Source organism: Fukomys damarensis, unplaced genomic scaffold, assembly GCF_012274545.1.
Source record: "Fukomys damarensis isolate Sample0158 unplaced genomic scaffold, DMR_v1.0_HiC HiC_scaffold_31, whole genome shotgun sequence".
Lineage (NCBI taxonomy): Eukaryota > Metazoa > Chordata > Mammalia > Rodentia > Bathyergidae > Fukomys > Fukomys damarensis.
Window position 1 is genome coordinate 6,855,637 of NW_022900943.1, and position 11,453 is coordinate 6,867,089.

Consider the following 11,453-nt stretch of genomic DNA (forward strand, 5'->3'; position numbering starts at 1 on the left):
AAAAAAAAAAAAAAAAAAAAAGAAAGAAAGAAAAAAAAAAGGAACTCATTCACTACTTTTAGACTTATCTTTAAAAAGACTCATGTTTTACTGATGGTTGTAGGAACTCTCCTTGTAATTTAATTCTTCTTTGACAAATTACAAATAGTTGTTCTATTACATTGTTTTCCAAGGGATTTTTTGTTTTGTTTTGTTTTTGAGACAGGATCTTACTATGTAGCCCAGGCTGGCCTGGAACTCATGGGGATCCTGCCTCCCAAGTGATGGGATTATAGGTGTGCAGCACCACACCTGGATTTCCAAGGGGTATTTGAAGGTATATGGAATATTTAAGAAGGTAATTATTGGGATTAGCTTTCATACAGTTTATAAGTATTTGCCTTGACCTATCCTATAACTTCATGGTCACATTTTATCAGAAATATTGTACAAGCTAATTTTCTACTTTGAATTTAGGGTGTGTCTCTCCTCACTACTTAAAGGGAACTGAGAAACTTTAAGCTTCATATAACTCAACAGAAAGGAACAGGAGGCAAAGAAGAATCAAGGTAATTGTTTCTGATTTAACAATAACATTTAAATTAAAATCCGAGGAACCTTTAGAAAATTACTATGAATGTGAAATGATTATTTTAAAATCAATATATGAAAGGCAATAGAATACATATTTTCATAATTGAAAGAAAATTAGCTTAAGTGACTTTCCAATACTAAGATTCTCCATTTCCGCTGAGAAATTCATGGACACCCGAGACACTGTGGTTGACTGGGTAAATATAACGTGCATTGCTGTCGAGTAACCACAATGGATATGTAATAAAAGTTGGTTTTAATAATTCCTACACCTATTAATCTAGTTAAACAAAAATAAAGTGATAACTGTGCTTATAAAAAGATATGTTGAACACTCTGGGAAGATTTGTTAGAAATGAATAGACAATATATAGTTGCAGGTTAGGAAGCACTCAATAAAGAGGTATGAAAATCTAGACTGCTACTCTCAGAGTACAGCGTGAAAGTCTCATTTTCTTGGTTCACTTGAAAAAAAAGAATCCTGACAATACAAATTTTAGATAATTTGCTGTGGCTGTAGTTAAATACACAGAATATAAAGTATAACTTCAATCTTTGAATCTTAAAAGTAAGCAAATATTTATGTGCAAGTTACTTTTGTCCTAAATGATTTTCTGATGGAATAAACCATTTGGACTTACTCCTCCATTAAAGGTCCCACAAAGGTTGGATTAGAGGGCTTACACACACACACACACACACACACACACACACACACACACACACACGATAGGTTTCACTAGATTAATCAGTAGATAATTAACTTCTATTGCCAAGTTTATGTGCATGATCAAGTAAAAGCAAACAAGTAAAAAATTATAACATGTTTTTAAAAACATGGAAGTTACATTTTAACCAGTGGAAGCATTTTAATGGTTTGAAAATAATGCAAGACTTTCTACTGAGTAAGGGTGCAGAAAAAGAGACCTTTTAAGTAATATTTTAAAGAACACATTGAGATGAGCTTAAAAGAGATTTCCTATAGTGTGACATAAAAATCAACATTAACTTCTCAAGTTGAACAAAATTTCCATTATATAAGGCCATAAAGCAATAAAACACAGAACTGTGGAGTACGGCTATAAAATTTTGATCTTCTGGGGCAGCAAAGAAGAGCTTTGTAAGGTTTTCTCGTTCATTTAAAAGGGCTGTGAGAATGTTTGCTGGGAGATACGGGGAAGAAAAATTTGGGAAACATGGCAGTCATTTTTTTGTAGCCAAAATGAGAAGAAATTACCTGGTTAGCTCTGGTAAATGATACAATAAACATCATCTTAAAAGAACTATTGTGAGAGACGCCTGCAATTTCAGAGTGGTAGTGAGTATCTGGGAGCAGCTAGAGTGGGCAATTCTTTTATCCTTGCTCTGAAGTGTATTTCATGAGTGTCAAGATCGAGCACACACTGCTAACTGTGCCCCGGGAACAATGCCCTCTGCAGAGAGCACGTGGGTGACTCACCGGCATCGTGTCGTCTCAGCCACTCATCAAAGACGGCGTCGGTGAACGTGTGCAGGAGGACAAAGATAGGGTCATTGGGAGACAAGTGGGTTTGTCCTCCAGTCCCGTTCAGGAATAGATGGGCCAGATTGTGAAGACTCCGAACAGCGGGGTCGTACCTCCCCATGGGATCACTGTAACCTAGATTCAAAGTATGGATGCAAAGAGTAGAAAACATTGCAAATACCTCACTATTTTTTCAATCAGCAGCAGGGATTGTACTGGGACATAATTTTTTCAAAGCTTGTCAAGCCGACTTTTACCCTAATATCATAGCACTGCTTCTCTGCGCTAACGGTTGAGACATTTCCTTGCTATACTCAGAACTAGGTTACTCTTAAGCTACAGCGTGATATTCCAGCTGCAGCCTGCAGGTTAAAAATAATGACCTGCAAAGGACACCAGTCCAAATATATAGAGCATTCCGTTTTGGCAAGGTAGACATTGTTCTGTGTGGAGACCAGGATAGCGGGAGTCTCCAGTTGTGACCCAAACTGCTGACACAGCTGGGGGCGCTCCATTTCTGAATTTAAATCACCAGGTGTTGCTTTCCATCCTTACTCTGCACCTTTTGGGTGACCATCTGCACGTTTATTTTTGGCGAATTATGTTGTGGGGCAGATAAATTTTCCTCAGCATTTCCTTGCCATCTAGAGACTGAAAAACCTACTGCCAAGATATTTATAGAACTTTTGATAAATATCTCTTTCCATAGTGATACTCGGTTCACAAACTTAATGTGTTCCACTTTCTGGAAAAGATGGCCACAGACACCTTCACCACATGACGCTGAGTCCATCCCCAAACAAACACAAAATTTGGCCCAATCCTTCTGTTTGTGAAACAGTTTTTCTTCCATGAGCAGAAGCATTTGCGAAGCCAGGTACCACTGTATTAGTGAGAAGATGCGAATAGATTCTGAACAGAACAGAAACACAAATGGAGAGCCTAGGACGTAGAACGGAGTTACAAGTGTGTGAGTTGGCCTGGAGCAACACTGTGTAGCTACAGCCATTATTCATTCATTCACTCGTTCATTCATTCATTTCCTTCCATCCATCCGTTGCCTTGTTTTTAAATTTTAGAAACACCTAGAGATTGCCCCTCAGGTACACGGCACCTGACTCAGCACTATTCTTTTGGTTGTGCATTTATATGGCTAAACCTGTGGATTCAGAAAGCAATACTTAGGGTCTTAGTGTACAGATAGAGTTTAGCCAAACTGTAGTCATTATTTATCGAACCATCTCCAAATAAGTATATTTAAACAGGACCGAGAGATCTTTTCCCATAGGGGTTCAGGGTATATCTAACATGTGCAAGGCTATATTTAAGGAAATTTAACAGTAATTTGATTATAATAAATTTATGTGTAATTATGTGCCTTTCACAGGGTTATTTATGTATTGAGCATGATTTACAGTATAGAAATTTATATTTAATTTGGATTAGCATCTGTACTGTTACTAACTCCCTGAATAGCTTGAGAATGTCCTTCTATCTGTTCAGATTTCCTTTTCCTCAGCTTTAAAATAGTATCACAATGTCATTAAATGCAAAAACTGAATTATGAATCACCAGATGCTAATCTGATTTTTCAGCAAACTTTAAAAATGTGTTATAGGACCATACACCCTTAATGAAACACATACTCAATCCAGGCTTTACAGAATGTCATCTAGGTATTTGGAGTTTTTTTTTTAAATCATAATGCATTTTTAGAAAATAAATTATTCTACAACCATCTCGAATATTATTTGGCAATGTTAAATTTAGATATTGTTATACATCCTGGCCAGCTAGCCACCTAGAATTTGATTGTAAGTAGTTTTTAGCTATGCAAGAGTGGAGAATAATTGCCAATGCCTTCTGCTATGATAATTAAATAGCAGAAAATTGTGACTCCATCATTAGCAGCAGCATTCAGAGTGCTCACAGGACCGACATGGTAGTGAACTTGTTCTGAGCCTTGAAGCCTTGATCCGGGCTCCCTCACTTACTCTCCTAGCCGGAGCACATCAACGTGCCCATTGCATTTACTTGCCTTCCACCGTGTTCCGGAAACTGTCTGTAGAGTTGGAGTAGAAGGGAGGAGTGTCAAATGAGCCAACTTCCAAGCACTGAGCCACGTCCTGTGGAGCAGGAAGGCGCTGCACCGTGGGCCTCGCTACGTTCCCCGCTGGATTTCTCCGGATGGGTCCCCCTTCCGTGCCTGAGAAAAAGGGGAGACAAACATGACAGCCTCTCCACTGCTTCCCAAAACATTGTACCAAGCAGGAACGCTGCAAAATAGGTTCCTCCTGCATAGTCAACAAATTAAGAAGTACTTGCTCAGCGACACAAAAGTGAAACAAAATCTAGGTCCCCAGGTCCTGCTTCTGTGAGTAAACATGTGATACATAAAAATGTCTGAAGGAGAAAGTACCACCCTGACAGATGAGGTAATTGTCAAAGCAGGATGTGCTTTCTCCAAAATAATCTCACAAACCTAAGTTCCAATCTGAAATATTTGCTCAATAAAAGGTAAAGTTCATATTTTCTCTGTCTCACCTAATAAATAGAATGCTTGGTATTTACACCTTGAACTGAGCAATCTTTAGAAAAAATTTCAATTGGTCACAAATTATGAAACATACATATGAATTGAAAAGAAAAACTCTAATAAAAGAAATATTTCCCTTTTCATCTTCCTTTCTATGTTATAATTTTATATGCCCACTTAAATTTTGTTTATTTTGCTATCTAATCATCAATGCCTATGACAGTTTAAAGGAAAATGCCTATGAAAGTTTAAAGCCCCAATACAGCAGCCTGACCAGAAATAGATAACTATTTCAGTATGAAGAGACCATGATTCTCAATTTCCTTTCTCTGCCAAAAGGTGGGACCGCTCTTTCAGTGTACCAAACAGGTAAAAATTTATTCTAAGTTTTGATCACCTACAGTAGGAAATTTGATAATCACATTTCTGTACACAGCACACCCATCTATATATCCTTCTAATGGTGAGACGACTACACGTATCAACTTCTTTCTGATCTATTTAAAGTGTCCTTTTAAGCTTACAAAATAATTTACTACTTGGTGCATGAGCATTACAAAAGAATACGTGGACAAAATAATAAAATACATTCCCGTGCTTCTAGATTTTATGTACAAGAGCAAACATTCAAAGGACGAATAAATGCCTGAAGAAGAAAAAAATTACACAGAGCAGGAACTTCTAATAATGAAGGCCTCCTGTTCATAGCACAGAGACAGTTAATAACAATATAAGAAAAGGAATCAGAAACTCTCACAAGAACAGAGCCTGACCTACCAAGGAAACATTCAACTCACTGGAGGATGTTCCTGGGGGCAACCCAGAGTCGCTGACATTTATTTTACAAGGGCAGAAGAACAGGAGCTGGCGGGACCAACTGAAAGGTTTCTTCCCCTACCGACCCTGTCCCCTGACTTCAGATTTAGTTTTTAACTCTTTGAAAAAACAAACAATAAACAAAACATAGAGAATTTTATTTTCTTTGTGCTCTTTCCTGTCTTTCCTTCTTTCCTCCATCATGTTCGCCCCCCAACATTTCTAAAACATTTTCATCTTTCAGACTTTCCCGAGAAAGATGTTCTGTGAAATTCCAACCCAAGACACGTGACTCCTGAGTAGCGCTGAGCGTACTGAGAGGATTAATTCATGAGACCAGACCTTTCTACAGTGAGGCAGTTGGCAACGCCGGGACCCAATTCACCAAGAAAAGCAATGTCAAAATGCACAGGCGCTTTCTGTCTCCCGGGCGCCTCTCGGACCCTGCACGCCGCAGGTGCCTCAGGAGCGTCTGCCTACAGACACTCCGCTAACGGTAACGGATTTCACTCTCAGGCACTGCGGCGGGTGTCACCCGGAACTTACTATTGCAAAGCGTCCCCCTGGTGTCGTAGTCTTCCAAGGACTCACAGACCACGCGCCACTGCGAGAAGACGGAGTTGGAGCTGATGGCCGCGGGGTCCCAGCTGCTCCTGGCGCCCATCAGGTCGTCTGTGCACACGTCACACACGTTTTTCCCAGTCGCGAAGTCCCAGTAAGGCAGGGCGAAGGAAGGGTCCTGCAGCATGTCCTGCGGCACAGGGCACTGTTAGTTCTGCTCTGCTCCCTGGCTGCCTGTCACCGAGGGACCAGTGAATCGGGGGCCGCAGCCACCGAGGAGGTAAACAGAGGTCAGAACCCAGAAGAATGACACTCAATCCATTATTCCTCAAATCGTTGGAGAGGAGAGAGTTATCGCCTTTCCCCCCTTCTTAGCAGGTCATTCCATTTCTCCTGGCTATAGCAAAGGACCTCCATAAAAACATCCATTCCTTGACATTTCTATTTTTCATTTCCTGTCTTTTATCTAAACATCACTGCCTCTTAGTCAGATGCCAGATCCAACTTTGTTTTCTGGAACAGTGACTTCTGTTATGTTTCCATTTGTTATTTAATTTAATCGGCCACGGTCCATTAAGTTCTGGTTGGTGTCAGGGCACAAGGTCTCTTTTACCTTAGTGGCTTCAAGGTGTTTGGTGAGAGACTGATGCTCCAGAATCTAAATTAAGACTTAGGTGCCCACCTGCCTGAAATCCGTGCAGGAGGCACAGAATAAATTGTTGTGCCTGTTGCTTTTTAGATTAAAGACCCAGTTTCCAGTTAGCACTGATCTCACAGTTTTTAAAAATGCTGCAGTAAGATTACAGGCTTATTTAATTTGGGCTCCTCAAAACATACATTATCTTATCTGTTCTTTCTCATTTCTTAAGGACTTTAAGGTGTTACATTCAGAGATGAGAATTTTTTTCTTTTGAGATGGGGTATCACTACATAGCCCAGCCTGACCTTGAATTTACTCTGTAGCCCAGGCTGGCCTCAAACTCACAGTGATCCTCCTGTTTCAGCCTCTGGAGTGCTGGGATCAGGGGTAAGATTTAAATGACGGGATTGCCATTGTCTTATCTCTCAAGCACACAGTACCGTCTGCCTTTTCACTTTCGGTTCCTTTCTAGGATGCATTTCCCTGTCCTTGGGTATTTTAGAGGTGCGGCAGGTTCCCAGGTTATGGATCTCCAAGGGTCTGTGGCCCTCATTTAGAAGCCATCGCAGTGGTTCACCACAATCAGTGGCAGCTTCCCAGGGCTCATTGGCATCACATTGTGGCTCAGTGGTGGACATTTGGGGGCACGGGCAACTGCACATGGCCTCTCAGCAGGACACTGCGTTTAGATCACAATTTGTTGGATGCTTTGTGATATAAAGAGGTTGAAGTTACACAGGTGATGTGAACCTTTTAAAGACCACCCACCTGTCCTTTTACTACAGGCAGCTAAATTAGATAAAATATTATTAGACAGATAGGGCTGGGCCCTCCAGAGACTCAGGACGAAAGGCGAAAACACATCAGGACCATGGCCAGAGGTGCATCCATTGGAGGCCAGGCCTCAGGATAAAGACAAAGTGACCAGGCCTAGGCACTTCCCCAAGGGCTGGAGTGAGCGGTCACACCGGGTCTGACAAAAATCTAGGTGGACATCAGTCATCTTGGTGGTGACCCAGACCCTTGGAACTGGCACCTGCCTGAGGTCCTGTTCTTTCCGTGCACACTTGCGATGTGACTTGTTCCCCACTGGACCACTAGTCACTGAGCGACTACACTTGCAACCTTCTTGGTGGACCATGATGGCTTTGACTCACCTTGTACCCCTGTGGTTGTGCCCTGAAAAACTTCCCCTAAAAAGTGGGGTCCCAACCACCCATTCAGGACCCCTCCTGACTCAATCAACATTTCCTCTATCCGTCAAATCAACGTTTCCTACTCAACCTCTGCTACTCCGAGAATTCATTCTTTGACTTTGGGGAACACAAGCACGGTGTATCTGACACCTAGCAGGTGGTTATAATATTTCCCTCCATCAATTAGAGGCCCGATATCGTTTCTGCAACACTTCCATCTAGGAATGCCTGTGGGAAAAGGACTTGAAGACGTGAAGCTCTAGGGTCAATGAAAAATGACAGATTTATCCACCCCAGATCTACTAAATGTTTTACTTATAATCAGAGCTGTAAAATATGATGTGTGGAGTGCTAGGTGAATTCATTTAATCACACTCAAACTGCAAAAGGATAGACTACTTCCAAATAAATGTTTTATTCTGTATTTCAGAACATTAGTTCCCTCTCTTCTAACCATTTTTTCCTTCTTGAAATAATGCTGATCCAAGCACCCTGCAAATCAATCTGTCAATCTAATACCTTTTCTGTCTTCAGAAGTTTTTAGGTTAATTTTTAACATTTTAACTTGGAGGAAGAGATTCGCTATTATTATTAAGCATAGGAAATAGGTTTAATTTATGAATTTCTTACTTGAGATCTGATCTTTGAAATTTGCATTCTAAAATTACAAATTTTATCAAAAAATAGATAAGTTGGTAAAAAAATGTCTATGCTAACAAATACTTTAATGTGCTTTGAGTGTATCTGCTTTTAAGATAATCATGAAATAGCTGTGTTCAAATTGAGATTCATTTTATGCCCCCGCAAGCCAATTTCTTTTAGTTAAAAACAATATTTGATGGGGCCGGGAATTTAGCTCAGTGGTGCTGCTGCCTGCCTTGTAAGCACAAGGGCCCAAGTTCAATCCCCAGTACCAAAAAAAAAAAAAAAAAGCAATATCTGATGGATGAGTTATTTTGTTTTAAAGAAATCATATGTATTTTTGGTGTACAACTTGATGCTTGTACCTATCTATAATAAAGCGACTACAACAGTCAAGAAAGCTAATGTTTAGTTGACTTTCATACAGTAATGTAAGGTCTGCAGATGGCTATGGGAAAATGTGGTTCAATGAAAATACAACAGTCAAAATGCAAAGGAACATTTTCATGTCTTGAACTCTAACCTGTACTGGACAGAATAATCAACTGGTAAGAAGAGGTGGTCCAGTGAGAAATGTAAAAGACTGATGGTTTTTGCTGCTTGAAGAGAGGTAAGAAATGAAACCGCAAAAGCCCAGAGCTCACCATGCCCTAGACGCACAGGACTGAAGCCAAAGGAGAATCCTTGGTGTGTGTGTGTGTGCTTGTGTGTGTGTGTGTGTGTGCCCCGTGATCTCCAGTGTGACTGTGAGCCTTGTCCTGGGAAGACAGACACTCGCTCACCCGGGCCAGAAGGGGGCATCCACGCACCTTTGATAAACATGGCGCCAGTGCATTTCCTTTGTTTCAAATTTCATGGGAGTCATTTTTAAAAATCAGGACCTGTAGAGATTTCTTAGTGTCTACTTCATGATGCCTGGAAATGTCTCCCAAGGCTTTCCCCACCATGGATACTTTCTTTTGGCTCCACAAAAGATCAGGTTTAATTAATCAGCAAGTAAGAGTATGGGGCGAGCAATGAGATAAAAGGCAGATTAATAACGCGAAATCTCTGTCATTATATGTTCCGATCGTTTGGAACAGCAGTGACGTAAACCTACAAGAACCGGAGTCGGAAGTGCTCATTCCTACCTGCATGTCTTTCTCCAGCTGCAGGAGGTGGAACCTGTGCCACGTGAGGAAAGCTGGCCCCTCGTGAGAGAAATCCACTTCCCCGAAGCTTTCCTGCCCCGGCCCAAGGAAAGTCTTTTTCACGGAATAATAGTGTGTCCAAACAAAGTAGTTATAAATGGAAATGTTCTCAAACTGTGGCGTGTTGCCGTCGTCTCCCAGGATCTCTTCCGATCTCCTTGTGGCGATGACGTACTGCGGGTGCGTGGTACGCTTTGCCAGGTCCAGGGCCTGCACGAAGTGGCTCCTTTCCTCGGCGCTAAAGTCCAGGAGATTTCTTCTGACTGTAGGGACGAAAAATTCAGGCGTGAAAACTCCTGCCTTATGGGATGCTTAGAGAATGGGCCCATTGGTCCCCCTTATCCATTAATGGTTACATCTGTCTATATTCAAATCTTCTTTTGAATTATTTTATAGGCTGGGCACCTTTTTCTGAAATGTGTATGTGCAGACATGCTTCAGATTTTGTATATTTTTGCATATTATTATTATTATTATTAGTAGTAGTAGTAGTAGTAGTAGTACCGGGGATTGAACTCGGGTCCTTGCGCTTGCAAGGCACGCCACCGAAACCCTGAGCTAACTCCCCGGCCCTGCATTTCAAAATATTTGTTATTGCATCATCATGAGATATCTTGATGATGCAAGTCCCATCTACACACAAACTCATTCGTTTAATGTATGCCTTATTCACCTAGCCTCTTGTCCATACAACAGAATTTGACATTATAGAATTTTCCACTTGTGGAATCGTGTCAAAATTTTAAATTTTGAGCATTCTGGATTTGGAACTTTTCGGTTAGGGAAATTCAACTTTTAAAAATAACCCTAATGAAATCTTCTTCCAGCCTTTTTCTTTTATCTTCTCCCCATATACAACTACACTGCTGTGCTCTGTTAGCTTCCTTTAATCTTTCCTGTGGATTTCCACATCTTTCTTGTGGATTTATGAATCTGTGACCCTGTCACGTTCATTTCTGCTACTGACATTTTTTTCTTGGAATTTCTGCCTTTTTTTTTTTTTTTTGACATCACAAATCTTGCAAAAACCAGGCGGGGGGTACAGGAGAGTAACTAAGACCAGGGGCCTTTTCTATGACTGTGGGAATGTTTTTCTAAGCCCAATTTTCTTCTGTAAATTGTGGATAAACAGGATCCTTGCTTTACAGAGTTTCAAAAACCAGAGAACACACATAAAAGCAATTAGCCCAAGGCCTCGATGGTAACAAAGACTGGACAAGCCCTCGTTTATACCCCTGGTCCGTGAAGGGCCACAGGAGAGCCACCGGCGAGGCACTGGTGTTTACACTTAGTGCTGCTCACCTGACAGGACGGAATGCGGTCTTGCGGTGGGAAACTCCTCAGCTCCCGGCAGGGATAACCGAGGAAGCTGAAATGTCAGCGCTCCTTAGGTCTCAGCGTGAACCCCAGACTCACAGAGGGTCGGGTGTGTGGGCTGGGCCTTTGGGAACGCCTCCCTGCCAGTTAACATAAACCCTGGAGTCACGCACATTCCCTAGAGCACAGTGACGGCTCAACACATCTTTCGGAAGGAAGGCCTGGTTTAAAGGCTTGAGTTCCAATCCCAACCATCTAGAACCAGAGCATGCGTTTAACCTATCCAGTCCTCAGTCTGCTCAGCCGGGGAAGGAGAGGGTGGGCGATGTGATGTGTAGGCAGCCTAGGTGCACAGGTGTGCCAGGTGTGCCAGGAGGCTCAGCCCCTCCAGCACCCGCACGCCTGCTTTACCTGTCAGGACCCTCTGGCTGCAGGCCGGGCCCGCCCACCCCGGCCGGCAGGCCCCGCAGCTGTGCCC

General features: G+C 41.8%; 1 protein-coding gene across 1 annotated transcript in view; it reads right to left on the bottom strand.

The window, feature by feature from the left end:
• Tyrp1 (tyrosinase related protein 1) overlaps nucleotides 1–11,453 on the bottom strand; it is a gene marked incomplete at its 5' end in the record, with an annotated part of 16,860 nt that extends 5,407 nt beyond the window's left edge. Inside the window, 5 exons of the mRNA XM_010631004.2 lie at nucleotides 2,033–2,212; nucleotides 4,116–4,283; nucleotides 5,976–6,180; nucleotides 9,599–9,921; nucleotides 11,387–11,453. Of these exons, the coding sequence (XP_010629306.1) occupies nucleotides 2,033–2,212; nucleotides 4,116–4,283; nucleotides 5,976–6,180; nucleotides 9,599–9,921; nucleotides 11,387–11,453 (943 nt within the window). The remainder of the gene's footprint in view (nucleotides 1–2,032; nucleotides 2,213–4,115; nucleotides 4,284–5,975; nucleotides 6,181–9,598; nucleotides 9,922–11,386) is intronic.